General features: G+C 60.4%; 1 protein-coding gene across 1 annotated transcript; it reads left to right on the plus strand.

Moving 5' to 3' along the window:
- Nucleotides 1-130: 130 nt before the first annotated feature.
- On the plus strand, nt 131-20,298 carry LOC121341059 (the record flags this gene model as incomplete). Its single annotated transcript, XM_041414261.1, has 25 exons — nt 131-594; nt 1,331-1,351; nt 1,463-1,491; nt 2,261-2,389; nt 3,133-3,173; nt 3,254-3,341; nt 3,418-3,554; nt 4,014-4,128; nt 4,342-4,506; nt 4,618-4,692; nt 4,783-4,857; nt 4,948-5,022; nt 5,113-5,187; nt 5,278-5,352; nt 5,443-5,517; nt 7,228-7,321; nt 8,810-8,935; nt 15,331-15,406; nt 17,234-17,386; nt 17,485-17,574; nt 17,997-18,180; nt 18,263-18,378; nt 18,458-18,565; nt 19,013-19,187; nt 20,009-20,298. Coding segments are annotated over exons 1-25 (3,029 nt in total), but the record flags the coding sequence as incomplete, so codon positions are not given.
- Nucleotides 20,299-20,673: the final 375 nt, after the last annotated feature.

Raw genomic sequence — 20,673 nt, forward strand, 5'->3', positions numbered from 1 at the left:
CCCCCGTTTCCCCCCCAGGCAGGCCCCAGCATGGGGCTGAAGCCCTGGCAGAAGGCTCTGTTCCCGCTGCGCTCCGTGGCCGCCGTGGTCCGTCTCTTCGAGGCCGAGCTGCGCCACCCGACCCCCCGTTTCCCCCCCAGGCAGGCCCCAGCATGGGGCTGAAGCCCTGGCAGAAGGCTCTGTTCCCGCTGCGCTCCGTGGCCGCCGTGGTCCGTCTCTTCGAGGCCGAGCTGCGCCAGCCCGAGCCCGACCTGGTGCTGCTCTCGCTGGTGCTGGGCTTCGTGGAGCATTTCCTGGCCGTCAACCGAGTCCTCCCCACCAACGTGCCGGGGCTCACCTTCGAATCGCGGCCGGGGCCGGACCCCCAGACCCGGCTGTACTTCCCGGTGGCCGAGCTGTCCATCGTGGCCGCGCTGTACGCGCGCTTCACGGCGCAGATCCGCGGCGCCGTGGACCTGTCGCTGTACCCCCGGCCCGACGGCTGCTCCTCGCGGGAGCTGGTCCGGAAAGTGTCCGACGTCATCTGGAACAGCCTCAGCCGCTCCTACTTCAAGGACAGGGCGCACATCCAGTCGCTCTTCAGCTTTATCACGGGTGAGGAGGGGTCCCTGAGGGGTCCCTGAGGGGTCCTGAGGGGGTTTGGTGGGGCTGGGGTCTCACCTGGAACAGCCTCAGCTGCTCCTACTTCAAGGACAGGGCGCACATCCAGTCGCTCTTCAGCTTTATCATGGGTGAGGAGGGGTCCCTGAGGGGGTTTGGTGGGGCTGGGGTCTCATCCAGTCGCTGTTCAGCTTTATCACGGGTGAGGAGGGGTCCCTGAGGGGCCCTGAGGGGGTTTGGTGGGGCTGGGGTCTCACCTGGAGCAGTCTCAGCTGCTGCTGCTTCAAGGGCAGGGCGCACATCCAGTCCCTGTTCAGCTTCATCACAGGTGAGGAGGGGTCCTGAAGGGTCCTGAGGGGGTTTGGTGGGGCTGGGGTCTCACCTGGAGCAGTCTCAGCTGCTCCTGGTCCAAGGACAGGGCGCACATCCAGTCCCTGTTCAGCTTCATCACAGGTGAGGAGGGGTCCTGAAGGGTCCTGAGGGGGTTTGGTGGGGCTGGGGTCTCACCTGGAACAGCCTCAGCTGCTCCTACTTCAAGGACAGGGCGCACATCCAGTCGCTCTTCAGCTTTATCACAAGGACAGGGCGCACATCCAGTCGCTCTTCAGCTTTATCACGGGTGAGGAGGGGTCCCTGAGGGGGTTTGGTGGGGCTGGAGTCTCATCCAGGTGTGGGAACGGGGGGTTTGGGGGCTCTGCGTGCCCCTGAGCCCCCCGCCCGTGCCCCCCAGGTACCAAGCTGGACAGCTCAGGTGTGGGGGTTTTGGGGTTTTGGGGGCTGTGATTGCCCCTGAGCCCCCTCAGTGATGGGAATGGGGGGTTTGGGGGGCTCTGCGTGCCCCTGAGCCCCCTGTGCCCCCCAGGTACCAAGCTGGACAGCTCAGGTGTGGGGGTTTGGGGGGCTCTGCGTGCCCTCAATGATGGGTTTGGGGGGCTCTGCGTGCCCCCGGGCTGAGAGGATGCGAAAATGGGGGGCAGGGGTACGAGGATGGGGGACACTGGGACAAGGATGGGGACAGGGGGGCTCCAGGGGGTGCTGGGGACACTGAGGAGCCCCTGGGACACAGAGCGCTGGCAGTGCAGCGAGGGGGCACAGGTGGGCGTGTCCCTGTGTCCCCTGTGTCACCTGTGTCCCTGTGTCCCTGTGTCACCTGTGTCACCTGTGTCCCTGTGTCACCTGTGTCCCCTGTGTCACCTGTCCCCAGAGCTGTACCTGGGCAGGGGGGCACAGGTGGATGTGTCCCCCTGTCCCTTGTGTCCCTGTCCCCAGAGCTGGCTGTACCTGGGCAGGGGGGCACAGGTGGATGTGTCCCCATGTCCCCCATGTCCCCTGTGTCCCCAGAGCTGGCTGTACCTGGGCAGGGGGCACAGGTGGATGTGTCCCCGTGTCCCCATGTCCCCTGTGTCCCCTGTCCCCAGAGCTGGCTGTACCTGGGCAGGGGGCACAGGTGGATGTGTCCCCATGTCTCGTGTCCCCATGTCCCCTGTGTCACCTGTCCATGTGTCCCCAGAGCTGTACCTGGGCAGGGGGCACAGGTGGATGTGTCCCCGTGTCCCCATGTCCCCTGTGTCCCCTGTCCCCAGAGCTGGCTGTACCTGGGTAGGGGGGCACAGGTGGATGTGTCCCCGTGTCCCCATGTCCCCGTGTCCCCTGTCCCCAGAGCTGGCTGTACCTGAAGGGCTCCTACCTGCGCTGCACGCGGCACATGGAGGTGGCGTTCATGGTGTGCGCCATTAACCCGTCCATCGACGGCCACACCGACAGCCTGGAGCTGCTGCAGCTGCAGCAGGTGAGGCCCAGGTGTGACCCGGGGTGGCCCAGGGGTGGGGCAGGGCCGGCCCAGGTGTGACCCAGGTGTGGCCCAGGTGTGGGGCAGGTGTGAGCAAGGGCTGGCCCAGGTGAGGGGCAGGGCTGGGGCAGGGCCAGCCCAGGTGTGACCCGGGGTGGCCCAGGGGTGGGGCAGGGCCGGCCGAGGTGTGACCCAGGTGTGGGGCAAGACTGGCCCAGGTGAGGGGCAGGGTTTGGCCAGGTGTGGCCCAGGTGTGGGGCAGGGCTGACCCAGGTGAGGAGCAGGACTGACCCAGGTGTGACCCAGGTGTGGGGCAGGGCTGACCCAGGTGAGGAGCAGGACTGACCCAGGTGTGACCCAGGTGTGGGGCAGGGCTGACCCAGGTGAGGAGCAGGACTGACCCAGGTGTGACCCAGGTGTGGGGCAGGGCTGACCCAGGTGAGGAGCAGGACTGACCCAGGTGTGACCCAGGTGTGGGGCAGGGCTGACCCAGGTGAGGAGCAGGACTGACCCAGGTGTGACCCAGGTGTGGGGCAGGGCTGACCCAGGTGAGGAGCAGGACTGACCCAGGTGTGACCCAGGTGTGGGGCAGGGCTGACCCAGGTGAGGAGCAGGACTGACCCAGGTGTGACCCAGGTGTGGGGCAGGACTGACCCAGGTGTGGCCCAGGTGTGGGGCAGGACTGGCCCAGGTGTGACCCAGGTGAGGAGCACCCCCACATCTCCCCTTCCTCCCCCCTGCAGCGCCTGCTGTGGCTGCTCTACGACATGGGGCACCTGGACAGGTGAGAGCGACCCCCAACCCACCACGGGGCTGCCCCCCAAGCTGCCCTGGGACCCCCCCAACCCTCGGTGAACCCCACAGGTACCCCATGGCTCTGGGGAACCTGGCCGACCTGGAGGAGCTGGAACCCACCCCGGGCAGACCCGACCCCCTCACCCTGTACCACCAGGTGAGCACGGAGGGGGGGGTTTGGGGGGCTCGGGGGTGTGCCCAGGTGTGTGCTGACCCCTCCCCACGACCCCCAGGGCATCCACTCTGCCCGCACCTACTACAACAACGAGCACATCTACCCCTACCTGTACCTGGCCGGCTTCCACTGCCGCAACAAGAATGTCAAGGAGGCGCTGGAGGCCTGGGCTGACACGGCCACCGTCATCCAGGAGTGAGTGGGGGGCTCGGGGGGGGTCCTAGGAGGTACCTGGGAGGTCTTTGGGTTACCTGTGGGGTCCTGCTCCTGCCCCCTGGGCCGGGGGAGATCCCTCCCTCCCTCACGTGGGGGTGTTCAGGACTTGGGGGGGTGACCAGTCCCGCTTTTTGGGGGGGTCCATATTCCCCCTGTGTACCCCCACCCAGGGGTGGGCTCTTGGGGTATCCCTGTTCTTTATGGACTCTTTTAGGGGTCCCCATGGCTGTGGGGCAGATCCCAAGCCCCGTGTGCCCCCCCGAGGCCTGTGTGCCCCTCAAGCCCCCGTGGGGAAGCCCCCCAAGCCTTGTGTGCCCCCCACCCCTCATAGGGCAGACCCCCAGGCCCCATGTGCACCCCAAGCCCTGTGGGGCAGCCCCCCAAGCCCATGGGGCAGCCCCCCAAGCCCCGTGTGCCCCCCCCCCCCTGCCCCCTCAGCTACAATTACTGCCGTGAGGATGAGGAGATCTACAAGGAATTCTTCGACGTGGCCAACGACGTCATCCCCAACCTGCTCAAGGAGGCGGCGGCCGAGCCCCCCCCGGGGGCTGAGGTGGGACCTGGAGACCCCCAAATTTGGGGGCACCTGGGTGGGGGGTGGGGGGCTGTGTGCGTCCTGACCCCATTCTGGCTCTGAATTTTGGGAAATTTTGGCAAACCCCCCACCCCGATCTCCCGCCGTGGCCGGGCTGTAGTGCCCCTTACCCCCTTTTATGGGGTCCCCCCACGCTTTTGGGGATCCCCTCTGACTTGGGGGGGTTTGCAGGGGTCTCCCGGGGGTCTCCCAGCCCTGCAGGACCCCGAGTGCTTCGCTCACCTGCTGCGCTTCTACGACGGCATCTGCAGGTGGGAGGAGGGCAGCCCCACGCCCGTGCTGCACGTGGGCTGGGCCACCTTCCTCGTGCAGTCCCTGGGCCGCTTCGATGGCCAGGTCAGGATTTTGGGGGTCCCCCGAGGGGTTTGGGGGGTCCCCCGGGGGGTTTGGGGGTCCCCTGAGGGGTTTGGGGGTCTCCCAAGGGGTTTGGGGGGGCTCTGGGGGCAGGGCAGCCCCACGCCCGTGCTGCACGTGGGCTGGGCCACCTTCCTCGTGCAGTCCCTGGGCCGCTTCGATGGCCAGGTCAGGATTTTGGGGGTCCCTCGGGGGGTTTGGGGGTCCCCTGAGGGGTTTGGGGGTCTCCCAAGGGGCTTGGGAGGGCTCTGGGGGCAGGGCAGCCCCACGCCCGTGCTGCACGTGGGCTGGGCCACCTTCCTCGTGCAGTCCCTGGGCCGCTTCGATGGCCAGGTCAGGATTTTGGGGGTCCCTCGGGGGGTTTGGGGGTCCCCTGAGGGGTTTGGGGGTCTCCCAAGGGGCTTGGGAGGGCTCTGGGGGCAGGGCAGCCCCACGCCCGTGCTGCACGTGGGCTGGGCCACCTTCCTCGTGCAGTCCCTGGGCCGCTTCGATGGCCAGGTCAGGATTTTGGGGGTCCCTCGGGGGGTTTGGGGGTCCCCTGAGGGGTTTGGGGGTCTCCCAAGGGGCTTGGGAGGGCTCTGGGGGCAGGGCAGCCCCACGCCCGTGCTGCACGTGGGCTGGGCCACCTTCCTCGTGCAGTCCCTGGGCCGCTTCGATGGCCAGGTCAGGATTTTGGGGGTCCCTCGGGGGGTTTGGGGGTCCCCTGAGGGGTTTGGGGGTCTCCCAAGGGGCTTGGGAGGGCTCTGGGGGCAGGGCAGCCCCACGCCCGTGCTGCACGTGGGCTGGGCCACCTTCCTCGTGCAGTCCCTGGGCCGCTTCGATGGCCAGGTCAGGATTTTGGGGGTCCCTCGGGGGGTTTGGGGGTCCCCTGAGGGGTTTGGGGGTCTCCCAAGGGGCTTGGGAGGGCTCTGGGGGCAGGGCAGCCCCACGCCCGTGCTGCACGTGGGCTGGGCCACCTTCCTCGTGCAGTCCCTGGGCCGCTTCGATGGCCAGGTCAGGATTTTGGGGGTCCCTCGGGGGGTTTGGGGGTCCCCTGAGGGGTTTGGGGGTCTCCCAAGGGGCTTGGGAGGGCTCTGGGGGCAGGGCAGCCCCACGCCCGTGCTGCACGTGGGCTGGGCCATCCCCCAAAGTCCCAGTGTCCCGCTGCTCTTCCTCAAGAGATCCCGCAAAGGGTCCTAGGGACCCCCAAAACCCCCCCAAAATGGTCCTAGGGACCCCCCAAAAAATCCCTCAAATCTCCCCCAAAGTCCCAGTGTCCCGTTGCTCTTCCTCAAGAGATCCCGCAAAGGGTCCTAGGGACCCCCAAAACCCCCCCAAAATGGTCCTAGGGACCCCCCAAAAAATCCCTCAAATCTCCCCCAAAGTCCCAGTGTCCCGTTGCTCTTCCTCAAGAGATCCCGCAAAGGGTCCTAGGGACCCCCAAAAATCCTAAAATCCCCAAAGTCCCAGTGCCCCCCCTGCTCTTCCTCAAGAGACCCTGAAAAAGGTCCTAGGGACCCCCAAAATCCCCCCAAAAGGGTCCTAGGGACACCCAAAAAATCCCTCAAATCAGTGTCCCCCTGCCCTTCCTCAAGAGACCCCGGAAAGGGTTCTAGGGACCCCCAAAAATCCCCCCAAAAATGGTCCTAGAGACCCCCCAAAAAATCCCTCAAATCCCCCAAAGTCCCAGTGCCCCGCTGTCCTTCCTCAAGAGATCCCAGAAAGGGTCCTAGAAACCCCCAAAAAAAACCCCAAAATGGTCCTAGGGACCCCCCATCTAGGGACCCCCAAAAATCCCCCCAAAAATGGTCCTAGAGACCCCCCAAAAAATCCCTCAAATCCCCCAAAGTCCCAGTGCCCCGCTGTCCTTCCTCAAGAGATCCCAGAAAGGGTCCTAGAAACCCCCAAAAAAAACCCCAAAATGGTCCTAGGGACCCCCCAAAAATGGTTCTAGGGACCCCCAAAAATCCCTCAAATCAGTGTCCCCCTGCCCTTCCTCAAGAGACCCCGCAAAGGCTCCTAGGGACCCCCAAAATCCCCCCAAAAATGGTCCTAGGGACCCCCAAAAATGGTCCCAGTGACCCCGCAAGGGCTTCTAAGGACCCCCAAAAATCCCAGAGAAACCCAACAGAAAGCTCCTAGGGACCCCCAAAAATGGTCCTAAAACCCCCAAAAACCCCAAAATCCCAGACAAACCCCGCAAAAGGGTCCCAGGGACCCCAAAAAACCCCAAAATCCCAGCCTGGCCCTGCCTCGGGTGCAGCTGCCCCAATCCTTTCTCAACAGGTGCCAGAAAAAAATCTGTCCCCAAAATGGGGGCGGGGGAATTTGGGGTGGAATTTTGGAGGAATTTGGGGTGGAATTTTGGAGGAATTTTTGGAGGAATTTTGGGAGGAATTTGAGGTGGAATTTTGGAGGAATTTTTTGAGGAATTTGGGGTGGAATTTTGGAGGATTTTGGGTCGGAATTTTGATTTTTGGAGGATTTTGGGGCGGAATTTTGGAGGAATTTGGGGTGGAATTTTGGAGGAATTTTTGGAGGAATTTTGGGAGGAATTTGAGGTGGAATTTTGGAGGAATTTGGGGGGGAATTTTGGAGAAATTTTTGGTGGATTTTGGGGTGGAATTCTGGAGGAATTTGGGGCGGAATTTTGATTTTTGGAGGAATTTGGGGTGGAATTTTGGAGGAATTTTTGGAGGAATTTTGGGAGGAATTTGAGGGCAGCAGCCGCGGCCCGAGGAGGGCGCGGGGGGAGCGGGCACCGGGCCGGGAGATGCGGGGGGACGGCCGGGAGCCGCGCACAAGCCCCGGAGGGCAGGTACGGCCCGGGGCAGGGGGATACCGGGGGGGTCAGGGTGGATTTGGGGCCCTCCGGAGGGTCTGGGGGGCGTCCCCGGGTTGTAACCCCCCGCTCTGGGGGTCCCCGGCACTTAAACCCTCCCGACTTGTGTGTCCAGGGGTTGTAACCCCCCCCGATTCGGGGGTCCCGGCGTTATAACCCTCCGATTTGGGGGTCCCCGGGCTCTGATCCCCGCGTTTTGAGGGTCCCCTGGATTCTGATCCCCTTGATTTGGGGGTTTTCGGGGGTCCCTGGGCTCTGATCTCCCCAATCTGGGGGTCTCCGGACTCTGATCCCCACCGGTTTGGGGGTCCCTGGGCTCTGATCTCCCCAATCTGGGGGTCTCCGGACTCTGATCCCCACCGGTTTGGGGGTCCCTGGGCTCTGATCTCCCCAATCTGGGGGTCTCCGGACTCTGATCCCCACCGGTTTGGGGGTCCCTGGGCTCTGATCTCCCCAATCTGGGGGTCTCCGGACTCTGATCCCCACCGGTTTGGGAGTCCCCGGGCTCTGATCCCCCCAATTTGAGGGTCCCTGGATTCTGATCCCCCCAATTTGGGGGTCTCTGCGCTCTGATCCCCCCACTTTGGGGGTCCCCGGGCTCTGATCCCTGCATTTTGAGGGTCCCTGGGCTCTGATCCCCCCGATTTGGGGGTTTCCGGGGGTTGTACCCCTCGATTCGGGGGTCCCTGGGTTCTGATCCCTCCAATTCGGGGGTTCCCGGGTTATAACCCCCTGATTTGAGGGTTACTGTGCTCTGATCCCCCCGATTTGGGGGTTTCCGGGGGTTGTACCCCTCGATTCGGGGGTCCCTGGGTTCTGATCCCTCCAATTCGGGGGTTCCCGGGTTATAACCCCCTGATTTGAGGGTTACTGTGCTCTGATCCCCCCGATTTGGGGGTTTGCGGTGATTGTAACCCCCCGATTTGGGGGTGCCTGGGCTCTGATCCGCCCAATTTGGGGGTCCCCAGGCTCTGATTACCCAAATTTGCGGGTCCCTGGGCTCTGATCCCCCCCCACTCTGGGGGTTCCCAGGCTCTGATCCCCACGATTTGGGGGTCCTCGGCCTCTGATCCCCCCACTTTGGTGGTCCTTGCACTCTGATCCCCCCCAATTCGGGGGTCCCTGTGCTCTGACCGCCCCGGTTTGGGTTTCCCCGGGCTCTGACCCCCCCAATTCGGGGGTCCCCGGGCTCTGACTCCCCCAATTCGGGGGTCCCCGGGCTCTGACCCCCCCAATTCGGGGGGGTTCCGCCACCTCCACACCTCCTTGTCCCCCCCGGCCGGGCTAACACGTGTCAGACCACGCGAGGCCAAGGTGGAACCCTCAGAACGGGACCCCCAAACCCCCCCGGTGGGAACAGAACTTCCCCTTTTACCCCCCCAAAACGCCCCCAGACCCCCCAAAACACCCTCCGGGAGGGTCAGCGCTGCCGGCTTTGCCCGAACCGCGGCGTTTTCCCCCCAGACTTCCCGCGGAAGCGGAAGCGCAGCCGCTGGAACCAGGACTCGCTGGAGCAGAAGACGGTGATCCCGGGGATGCCCACGGTGATCCCGCCCGGGCTGACCCGCGAGCAGGAGCGCGCCTACATCGGTAACGGACCGGGGGGGACCCGCGAGGCCGGGGGCAGCGGCCCCGGGGTGCGCCTCAGGGCTGGGGGCTGGGGTCTGGGCTGGGGGTTTGGGGTCAGAGCTGAGGGTTTGGGGTGAGGGCTTTGGGTTTAGGGTCAGGGCTGAGGGTTTAGGGTCAGGGCTGAGGGTTTGGGGTGAGGGCTGAAGTTTTAGGGTCAGGGCTGAGGGTTTAGGGTCAGGGCTGAGGGTTTGGGGTCAGGGCTTTGGGTTTGGGGTCAGGGCTGAAGGTTTAGGGTCAGGGCTTTGGGTTTGGGGTCAGAGCTGAGGATTTGGGGTCAGGGCTGAGGGTTTGGGGTCAGAGCTTTGGGCTTAGGGTGAGGGCTTTGGGTTTAGGGTCAGGGCTGAGGGTTTAGGGTCAGGGCTGAGGGTTTGGGGTGAGGGCTGAAGTTTTAGGGTCAGGGCTTTGGGTTTAGGGTCAGGGCTGAGGGTTTGGGGTCAGGGCTGAAGGTTTAGGGTCAGGGCTTTGGGTTTGGGGTCAGGGCTGAGGGTTTGGGGTCAGAGCTAGAGCTCGGGGTTTAGGATCAGAATTTGGGGTGTAGGCTCAGAGCTCAGGGTTTAGGGTCAGAGCATTGGATTCAGGGTCAGAGCTCAAGATTTAGGGTCAGAGTTTGGGGTCAGAGCTTGCAGTGTGGGCTCAAAGCTTTGGGTTTGGGGTCAGGGCTTTGGGTTTAGGGTCAGGGCTTTGGGTTTAGGGTCAGAGCTGAGGGTTTGGGGTCAGGGCTGGGGGGTGTGGGGTCAGGGCTGAGGGTTTAGGGTCACAACTCAGGATTTGGGGTCAGGGCTTTGGGTTTAGGGTCAGGGCTTTGGGTTTAGGGTCAGAGCTGAGGGTTTGGGGTCAGGGCTGGGGGGTGTGGGGTCAGGGCTGAGGGTTTAGGGTCACAACTCAGGATTTGGGGTCAGGGCTTTGGGTTTGGGGTCAGGGCTTTGGGTTTAGGGTCAGGGCTTTGGGTTTAGGGTCAGAGCTGAGGGTTTAGGGTCAGGGCTGGGGGTGTGGGGTCAGGGCTTTGGATTCAGGGTTAGAGCTGAGGGTTCAGGGTCAGGGCTTTGGGTTCGGGGTCAGAGCTTTGGGGTTCAGGGTCAGAGGTCAGGGTTTAGGGTCAGGGTTTGGGGTGAGAGCTTTGGGTTTAGGGTCAGAGCTTTGGATTTAGGTCAGAGCTGGGGTTATGGGGTTAGAGCTTGGGGTTTAGGGTCAGAACTCGGGGTTTGGGGTCAGAGCTTTGAGTTTAGGGTCAGAGTTGCACGTTTGGGGTCAGGGCTTTGGATTTAGGGTCAGAGCTTGGGGTTTGGGGTCAGAGCTCGGGGTTTAGGATCAGAATTTGGGGTGTAGGCTCAGAGCTCAGGGTTTAGGGTCAGAGCATTGGATTCAGGGTCAGAGCTCAAGATTTAGGGTCAGAGTTTGGGGTCAGAGCTTGCAGTGTGGGCTCAAAGCTTTGGGTTTGGGGTCAGGGCTTTGGGTTTAGGGTCAGGGCTTTGGGTTTAGGGTCAGAGCTGAGGGTTTGGGGTCAGGGCTGGGGGGTGTGGGGTCAGGGCTGAGGGTTTAGGGTCACAACTCAGGATTTGGGGTCAGGGCTTTGGGTTTAGGGTCAGGGCTTTGGGTTTAGGGTCAGAGCTGAGGGTTTGGGGTCAGGGCTGGGGGGTGTGGGGTCAGGGCTGAGGGTTTAGGGTCACAACTCAGGATTTGGGGTCAGGGCTTTGGGTTTGGGGTCAGGGCTTTGGGTTTAGGGTCAGGGCTTTGGGTTTAGGGTCAGAGCTGAGGGTTTAGGGTCAGGGCTGGGGGTGTGGGGTCAGGGCTTTGGATTCAGGGTTAGAGCTGAGGGTTCAGGGTCAGGGCTTTGGGTTCGGGGTCAGAGCTTTGGGGTTCAGGGTCAGAGGTCAGGGTTTAGGGTCAGGGTTTGGGGTGAGAGCTTTGGGTTTAGGGTCAGAGCTTTGGATTTAGGTCAGAGCTGGGGTTATGGGGTTAGAGCTTGGGGTTTAGGGTCAGAACTCGGGGTTTGGGGTCAGAGCTTTGAGTTTAGGGTCAGAGTTGCACGTTTGGGGTCAGGGCTTTGGATTTAGGGTCAGAGCTTGGGGTTTGGGGTCAGAGCTCGGGGTTTAGGATCAGAATTTGGGGTGTAGGCTCAGAGCTCAGGGTTTAGGGTCAGAGCATTGGATTCAGGGTCAGAGCTCAAGATTTAGGGTCAGAGTTTGGGGTCAGAGCTTGCAGTGTGGGCTCAAAGCTTTGGGTTTGGGGTCAGGGCTTTGGGTTTAGGGTCAGGGCTTTGGGTTTAGGGTCAGAGCTGAGGGTTTGGGGTCAGGGCTGGGGGGTGTGGGGTCAGGGCTGAGGGTTTAGGGTCACAACTCAGGATTTGGGGTCAGGGCTTTGGGTTTAGGGTCAGGGCTTTGGGTTTAGGGTCAGAGCTGAGGGTTTGGGGTCAGGGCTGGGGGGTGTGGGGTCAGGGCTGAGGGTTTAGGGTCACAACTCAGGATTTGGGGTCAGGGCTTTGGGTTTGGGGTCAGGGCTTTGGGTTTAGGGTCAGGGCTTTGGGTTTAGGGTCAGAGCTGAGGGTTTAGGGTCAGGGCTGGGGGTGTGGGGTCAGGGCTTTGGATTCAGGGTTAGAGCTGAGGGTTCAGGGTCAGGGCTTTGGGTTCGGGGTCAGAGCTTTGGGGTTCAGGGTCAGAGGTCAGGGTTTAGGGTCAGGGTTTGGGGTGAGAGCTTTGGGTTTAGGGTCAGAGCTTTGGATTTAGGTCAGAGCTGGGGTTATGGGGTTAGAGCTTGGGGTTTAGGGTCAGAACTCGGGGTTTGGGGTCAGAGCTTTGAGTTTAGGGTCAGAGTTGCACGTTTGGGGTCAGGGCTTTGGATTTAGGGTCAGAGCTTGGGGTTTGGGGTCAGAGCTCGGGGTTTAGGATCAGAATTTGGGGTGTAGGCTCAGAGCTCAGGGTTTAGGGTCAGAGCATTGGATTCAGGGTCAGAGCTCAAGATTTAGGGTCAGAGTTTGGGGTCAGAGCTTGCAGTGTGGGCTCAAAGCTTTGGGTTTGGGGTCAGGGCTTTGGGTTTAGGGTCAGGGCTTTGGGTTTAGGGTCAGAGCTGAGGGTTTGGGGTCAGGGCTGGGGGGTGTGGGGTCAGGGCTGAGGGTTTAGGGTCACAACTCAGGATTTGGGGTCAGGGCTTTGGGTTTAGGGTCAGGGCTTTGGGTTTAGGGTCAGAGCTGAGGGTTTGGGGTCAGGGCTGGGGGGTGTGGGGTCAGGGCTGAGGGTTTAGGGTCACAACTCAGGATTTGGGGTCAGGGCTTTGGGTTTGGGGTCAGGGCTTTGGGTTTAGGGTCAGGGCTTTGGGTTTAGGGTCAGAGCTGAGGGTTTAGGGTCAGGGCTGGGGGTGTGGGGTCAGGGCTTTGGATTCAGGGTTAGAGCTGAGGGTTCAGGGTCAGGGCTTTGGGTTCGGGGTCAGAGCTTTGGGGTTCAGGGTCAGAGGTCAGGGTTTAGGGTCAGGGTTTGGGGTGAGAGCTTTGGGTTTAGGGTCAGAGCTTTGGATTTAGGTCAGAGCTGGGGTTATGGGGTTAGAGCTTGGGGTTTAGGGTCAGAACTCGGGGTTTGGGGTCAGAGCTTTGAGTTTAGGGTCAGAGTTGCACGTTTGGGGTCAGGGCTTTGGATTTAGGGTCAGAGCTTGGGGTTTGGGGTCAGAGCTCGGGGTTTAGGATCAGAATTTGGGGTGTAGGCTCAGAGCTCAGGGTTTAGGGTCAGAGCATTGGATTCAGGGTCAGAGCTCAAGATTTAGGGTCAGAGTTTGGGGTCAGAGCTTGCAGTGTGGGCTCAAAGCTTTGGGTTTGGGGTCAGGGCTTTGGGTTTAGGGTCAGAGCTGAGGGTTTGGGGTCAGGGCTGGGGGGTGTGGGGTCAGGGCTGAGGGTTTAGGGTCACAACTCAGGATTTGGGGTCAGGGCTTTGGGTTTGGGGTCAGGGCTTTGGGTTTAGGGTCAGGGCTTTGGGTTTAGGGTCAGAGCTGAGGGTTTGGGGTCAGGGCTGGGGGGTGTGGGGTCAGGGCTGAGGGTTTAGGGTCACAACTCAGGATTTGGGGTCAGGGCTCAGGATTTGGGGTCAGGGCTTTGGGTTTAGGGTCAGGGCTTTGGGTTTAGGGTCAGAGCTGAGGGTTTAGGGTCAGGGCTGGGGGTGTGGGGTCAGGGCTTTGGATTCAGGGTTAGAGCTGAGGGTTCAGGGTCAGGGCTTTGGGTTCGGGGTCAGAGCTTTGGGGTTCAGGGTCAGAGGTCAGGGTTTAGGGTCAGGGTTTGGGGTGAGAGCTTTGGGTTTAGGGTCAGAGCTTTGGATTTAGGTCAGAGCTGGGGTTATGGGGTTAGAGCTTGGGGTTTAGGGTCAGAACTCGGGGTTTGGGGTCAGAGCTTTGAGTTTAGGGTCAGAGTTGCACGTTTGGGGTCAGGGCTTTGGATTTAGGGTCAGAGCTTGGGGTTTGGGGTCAGAGCTCGGGGTTTAGGATCAGAATTTGGGGTGTAGGCTCAGAGCTCAGGGTTTAGGGTCAGAGCATTGGATTCAGGGTCAGAGCTCAAGATTTAGGGTCAGAGTTTGGGGTCAGAGCTTGCAGTGTGGGCTCAAAGCTTTGGGTTTGGGGTCAGGGCTTTGGGTTTAGGGTCAGGGTTTGGGGTTTGGACTCAGAACTCGGGGTTTAGGGTCAGAACTTTGGGATGTGGGCTCAGAACTCAGGGTTTGGGGTCAGAACTCGGAGTTCAGGGTCAGAATTTGGGGTGTGGGCTCAGAGCTCGGGGTTTAGGGTCAGAGCTTAGGGTTTAGGGTCAGAACTCGGGGTTTAGGGTCAGAACTCAGGGTTTAGGCTCAGAACTCAGGGTTTAGGGTCAGAACTCGGGGTTTGGGCTCAGAACTCGGGGTTTAGGGTCAGAACTCGGGGTTTAGGGTCAGAACTCAGGGTTTGGGCTCAGAACTCAGGGTTTAGGGTCAGAACTCGGGGTTTAGGGTCAGAACTCGGGGTTTGGGCTCAGAACTCAGGGTTTAGGGTCAGAATTCAGGGTTTAGGGTCAGAATTCAGGGTTTAGGGTCAGAACTCGGGGTTTGGGCTCAGATTTCTTTGCCCACCCCCCCGAGGCTGAGGGGCGAGCAGGAGCACGCTCACATCAGTGAAGTTTTGGGGGAAAAACGGGATTTTAGGGTCAGAACCTACAGGTTTTGGGGTTAAAATCCCCCTGGAATTGGGGTTAGAACCCCCCTGAGATTCTGGGGTTAAACCTCCAGGATTTGGGATTAAATTCCCTGTGCTCACATCAGTAACATCCCCAAATTCTGGATAAAATCTGGGGAATTTGGGATCAGAACCTCCCCAGGGTTTGGGGTCAGAACCCCCTGGGATTTAGGGGAAATTAATTAACCCAAAACTCGCAATTTTGGGCACTAACGTGCAGGTTTAGGTGAAAATGTGTCAAAATAATGCAACAATCTCTTGGTTAACCACGTTCATTTTTTGGTGATAACCTAATTTTGGGTGTTCTTGTGTGTTTTGAGGTAACAATGTTCTTCTGATAACCTTTATTTTTAGTAATAATCAGGTGTTTTAGGTAATAACGACTGTGTTTAATTACATCTCCCGTTCTAGGTAATAACAGTTGCTTTTTTTAGTAGTAGTCACGTGTTTTGGGTTATAACGTGGTTATTTTAGGCAATGTGTATTTTTTTAGGAATAATCTCTCGTTTTAGGTAAAATTGTGATTGTTTTAGGTAAAGCTGTGGTTGTTTTAGGTAATAACGTTTACCTTCTGTAGTAATGGTTTCACATTTTAGGTGACAGTGTGGTATTTTAGGAAATAATGTCTTTTTTTTGCCTGATAATCTTTTGTTTTAGGTAATAATGTCTGGTTTTATGATAACAATCTCTAGATTTTCCATAAGAATTCAGGAGGTTTGGTAATAATGTGCTTTTTTTGGGTAATCCTGTGGTTTTTTTGATAACGATGTGATTATTTTTCTTTTGTGATAACCTGCTTTTTTTGGCAATAACACGTTTTTTGGGGTAACAATGTGTTTTTTTGGGGTAATAACCTGCTGTCATCGCTAAGAAGGTGTATTTTTCTGCTAATAATGTCAATTTTAGGTAACAACACCTGCTTTTTCTCACCGTAACCATTTGGTTTTAGGGCAGTAATGCCTGATTTTGGTGCCATGGAGCCGGTGTAGGTATTAAAAAAAAAACCAAAAAAAAACAAAAAAAAAGGATTTTTCACCCGGCCAAGCCGGGCTGGGGCAGGATGATTTTGGGGGAGGAATGATTTATTTATTCTTAATTTAATTTTTTTTTTTTTTGGGTGTAAAATGTGGGTGTTTTGTAACTGTGTCTCTCTCACCTCTCCGGGACCGGGTTCCTTCCAGTGCAACTGCAGATCGAAGACCTGACCCGCAAACTGCGCACGGGAGACCTGGGCATCCCCCCTAACCCCGAGGACAGGTCGGGACCTCCCCCCCCTGCCCCCCCCGGGCACCCCCCCGGGCCCCCCCGTGAGCCGCAAGCAGCGCACGGGAGAGACCCCTGGGAGTGCCGCCCCCCACCCCCAATCCAGGACAGGTCGGGACCCCTCCCCTTCTTCAGTTTCCCCCCTGGATTTGGGGGTGCTGCTGCTCTGGATTACCCCCTCCCCCAGTTTGGGGTGTTCCCCCCTCAGTTTGGGGGTGCTGCTCTGGAACCTCCCCCCCCCCACACACACACCCAATTTGGGGTGTTCCCCCTGAGTTTGGGGGTGCTGAGCCCAGCCTGGGCCTCGTTAGGTGAGGATTAACGACCCGTGGTGGTGGCTTAATGAGCTCTGGGGGCTTAATGAGGCCCCAGCCCCACTGCACCCCCTTTTTCCTCTGCTCCCCCCCCCCTTTTCACCCCAGTTTGTCTCTGCAGGGGGGGCAGAGCTGCCGTTGTCCCTACAAAGGGCCAAATTCCCCCCTCCGCTCCCTCTCTTCACCTTTTCCTCCTGTTTTGGCCCCATTTTTCTGTGGCAGGGCAGGACGGGGTCCCTCCCCCCTCAGGGACCCCTGCTCTGGGGGGGTCCCCAGCTCTGTGGGGGTCCCTCACCTTCCAGGGGTCCCCAACCCTGGGGGGGTCCCTGTGTCCTCAGGGATCCCTCACCTTTCGGGGGTCCCTCACCCCGTGGTGGCCGGGGGGGCCCTCCCGAGTCCCAGCACCGGGGGGGGGGGAGGGGGACACCCTCCGGCCCCCCAGGTTTTGGGGGTCACACCACCCCCCCCCTACCACACACAGCCCCAGGTTTTGGGGGTCTCCCAGGTTTGGGGGGGGCGCAGGCCCCCCGCGCTAACCCAGCCTTGCTCCTGCAGCGCCCCGGGCCGAGGCCGCTCCCCCGCTGCGGCGTCGTTAGCGCTGGTTGGGGGGGGGAATTAATTAATGAATTAACGATTAATCACGAGCGGGGACAGTGACGTCGCAGTTCCACCGAGGACCCGGCTGCTGCCAACCCCGAAAAGTCGCTTTTTCCCCCCAAACCGGGGGCAGGTTCGACTGTCGCCCGCGCCGGCTGTTTTTGGAGGATCCGCCTTAATCTCTTCCCTTCTTGCAGCCGCTGCCAAAATTCGCTATTTTGGGGGGGGGAAGGGGAGCCAAGGGCCGATTTAACCAAACCCGAGCGATTCTGACTCTATTTTTTTTTCCTTCCTCGCTGATAATTCTGATTTTTAATCATAATCTGATTTTCTCACCCCGACACGGCTCAGCTCAAGCGACCTTGACTCTTCCCTCCGGGGCTGCCAAAGCCGCGCGGCCCCCCCAGACAGGGACCTTTTCCTCCTAGAAACCGGGAAATTGGGCAAAAAAAAACCGGGGAGAACTGGGCACAACCTGGGAGAAAAGGAGCAGGAACGGGGCAAAGCCAGGGAGAAACAACAAAACCGGGCACAGAGGGGCCAAACCCTGACCCCCGCAGAGAAACGGGCAAAGAGGGGCCGCTGGTTTGGGGAGGGGGAGGGCTGTGCTCTGCTGGCCTTAATTGGGCACTAATTAACGCTCCCCCCCCCAATTATCCCCTCCTGGGGGTGGGTGGGGGCAGTGGCACAGGGTGGCGATGGGGGGAAGGGTTGTGGTGGTTTGGGAAGGGGGGGGTCCTGACCCCTCCCCACCCCTCCACATCCCGCTCCCCATCGCCAACAGCGAGGGGAGGGAAGACCCCCCCACACCCGGGGGCTGGGAGGGTTTGGGAGGGGGTTCTGGGGGTACAGCCCCCCCGCCGTGAGGGGTCTGGGGGCTTCCCAGTGACCCCCCCACCCCCCGGAGCAGGTCCCCCTCCCCGGAGCCCATCTACAACAGCGAGGGGAAGCGCCTGAACACGCGGGAGTTCCGCACGCGCAAGAAGCTGGAGGAGGAGAGGCACAACCTCATCACCGAGATGGTGGCCCTGAACCCCGACTTCAAGCCCCCTGCTGATTACAAGTGAGGAGAGACCCCTCCCCTCACCCTGATTTGGGGCTGGTTCTGCCCAGTTTGGGGTTCTCCCAAGGGTTTGAGCCCCGGTTTTTGTCCTTCCCCAGGCCGCCGGCGACGCGGGTGAGCGACAAGGTGATGATCCCCCAGGATGAGTACCCCGAGATCAACTTCGTGGGGCTCCTCATCGGGCCCAGGTGGGCACCCCGAGATTCTGGGGGGGTGAGAGGGCTCTGGGGCTGGGGGGGGTCCCCTCAGCTTCGCCCCAGGAATGTGGGGAGTTCCTGAAAACACCGAGGTGCTGCTGGGTCCCCATGGCAACACCTGCGTGGGTGTCCCCACAGTCCTCCTTCAGTCCCCCCTAATTAACACAGGGCTGTTTAATGACACACCCTTGTCCGTAATGAGCCTGAGCTCCTGATGAGCTAGATCCCCCCTCCCCCTGATGTGGGGTCCAATCTGGGCGTGAGACCCCCCCCAAAATTCCCAAGCAGACCACAGGGAGGGAACACAACCCAGGGCAAGGGTGAAGGAGGACAGGTGGGCTCTGTGAGAGCTCTGGGTGCCCCCCACCCATCAAGCCCTGTGTGACCTCCCTGTCCTGGTGCCCCACTCCCAGGGGGAACACTCTGAAGAACATCGAGAAGGAGTGCAACGCCAAGATCATGATCAGGGGCAAGGGCTCGGTGAAGGAGGGCAAGGTGGGCCGCAAGGACGGGCAGATGCTGCCGGGCGAGGACGAGCCCCTGCACGCCCTGGTCACTGCCAACACCATGGAGAACGTCAAGAAAGCCGTGGAGCAGGTTTGGGGGTGTCCCTAGGGGGTTTGTTGGGGGGGGGCTGGAGGTGCAGCCCCCCTGTCTGACACCCGCTGTGCCCCCCCAGATCAGGAACATCCTGAAGCAGGGCATCGAGACCCCCGAGGACCAGAACGATCTGCGCAAGATGCAGCTGCGGGAGCTGGCGCGGCTCAACGGGACCCTGCGGGAGGATGACAACCGGTCAGAGGGGTCCCACCCCCCCAAATTTATTTAAAAATAACCCCCCAGAATCCCTGAATAATCCTTGTCCCCTCCCCAGCATCCTGAGGCCGTGGCAGAGCACCGAGACTCGCAGCATCACCAACACCACGGTGTGCACCAAGTGCGGCGGGGCCGGGCACATCGCCTCCGACTGCAAGTTTGCCAGGTGACCCCCCCCCCAAATTAACCCCCAGATCCTTGTGGGATTCCCTAAATGCTTCCCAAAAATCCACCAGATGCTCCTGAGATCCTCACAGATCTCTTGAGATCCTCTGCTTGAGGTTCCCCCTGAAATGCTCCTTAAATCCTGGAGACCTCGGCTATTCCCAAACCTTGAGATTCCCTCAATGAGCCCCGAGATCTCCCCAAACCCTCCCCAGATCCCTCAAAATCTCCTCTAAACTTCCCTGGGATTCCACCAAGCCCTCAAAGTCCCCTTGGGATCCTGCCAATCTCCCTCAGATCTCCCCCAAAACCCCCCCAAATACCCTTAAATCTTCTCAAGCCCCTCTGAAAACCCCCAGAGCTTTTCCTAGGCCGTGCACCAGAGTTAAGGTGGGGGGGATTTGGGGGTGCAGCCCCCCCCAAGCTCACCATCCCACTGGGTTGCCAGGCCTGGGGACCCACAGTCTGCACAGGACAAGGCACGGATGGACAAGGAGTACCTGTCCCTGATGGCCGAGCTGGGAGAGGCCCCGGTGTCCGTGAGCTCCAACGCCGCCCACAACAACAGCCCCTTGTCCAGCAGCCACCGTGCCGCCAGCCAGGCTGGGGGGCAGCCCCCCCCGGTGAGTGACCCCCCAAAAACACTTCTGGGAACCCCCAGAACCCACACACCCACCACTGAGATCCTGCCCCAAAACCAGCCCCTGGTCAGGTGTGGGAACAGTGAGTGACCCCCCAAAAACCCTTCTGGGAACCCCCAGAATTCACACAGCCACCCCTGAAATTCCTGCCCCAAAACCAGCCCCGGTTAGGTGTGGGAACAGTGAGTGACCCCCCCAAAAACACTTCTGGGAACCCCCAGAATTCACACAGCCACCCCTGAAATTCCTGCCCCAAAACCAGCCCCGGTTAGGTGTGGGAACAGTGAGTGACCCCCCCAAAAAACGCTCTGAGAACCCCCAGAATTCACACACCCACCCCTGAACTGCTGCCCCAAAACCAGCCCCTTGTCCAGCACCTGGTCAGGTGTGGGAACAGCCCCCTACCCAGTGAGTGACCCCCCCCAAAAACCCCTCTTTGAGCCCCCAAAATCCTCACACCCACCCCTGAACCCCCCCAAAACCAGCCCCTGGTCAGGTGTGGGAACAGTGAGTGACCCCCCAAAAACCCTTCTGGGAACCCCCAAAATCCTCATACCCACCCCTGAACTCAGCTGCCCCAAAACCAGCCCCGGTTAGGAACCCCCAGAATTCACACAAGTACTCCTGAACTTGTGCCCCAAAACCAGCCCCTGGTCAGGTGTGGGAACAGTGAGTGAGTGACCCCCCAAAAACCCCTCTGTGAGCCCCCAAAATCCTCACACCCACCCCTGAACCCCCCCAAAACCAGCCAGGAGTGGGGAGCAGTGACCCCTCCTGTGACCCCCAAGCCCCTCTTCCTGTAGATTCGCCCCCCCTGGATGAGCTCGGCGCCCTCGGAGAACCGTCCCTACCACGGGCTGCACGGGGGGCCGGGGGGGCCCGGGGGTCCCCACAGCTTCCCCCACCCCATGGCTGGCATGGGGGGGGGTCACGGGGGGCACCCCCTGCAGCACACCCCCAACGGGCCCCCCCCGTGGATGCAGCCCCACCATCCCCCCATGGGGGGGGGGCCGCACCCCCCGGGCCACCCCGGCCCCCACCACATGGGTACGGACGATCCTGGCTGGGGAGGGGGCTTGGGGTGGAAAAAAAGGGGGGGTTTGGGGTGAAAAAAGGGGGTTTTGGGGTGAAAAAAGGGTGGTTTTGGGTGACAGAAGGGGTTTTTGGGGTGACAGAAGGGGATTTTTGGGGTGAAAAATGGGTTTTTTGGGGTGGAAAGGGTATTTTGGCAGAAAAAAATGGGGGTTTGGGGTTATTAAAGGGGTCTTTGGGGTGAAAGAAAGGGATTTTGGGGTGATTAAAGGGGTTTTGGGGTGAAAAAGTGGGTTTGGGGGTGAAAAAAGGGTTTTTTGGGGTGAAACAAGGGGGTTTTAGGGTGAAAAAGGGGGTTTTGGGGTGAAAAAAGGGTTTTTTGGGGTGACAAAGGGGGAGTTGGGCTTTCCCACTCTCCCGCAGAGTGGGGAGCTGG

Source organism: Onychostruthus taczanowskii, unplaced genomic scaffold, assembly GCF_017590055.1.
Source record: "Onychostruthus taczanowskii isolate IOZ18803 unplaced genomic scaffold, ASM1759005v1 scaffold441, whole genome shotgun sequence".
Lineage (NCBI taxonomy): Eukaryota > Metazoa > Chordata > Aves > Passeriformes > Passeridae > Onychostruthus > Onychostruthus taczanowskii.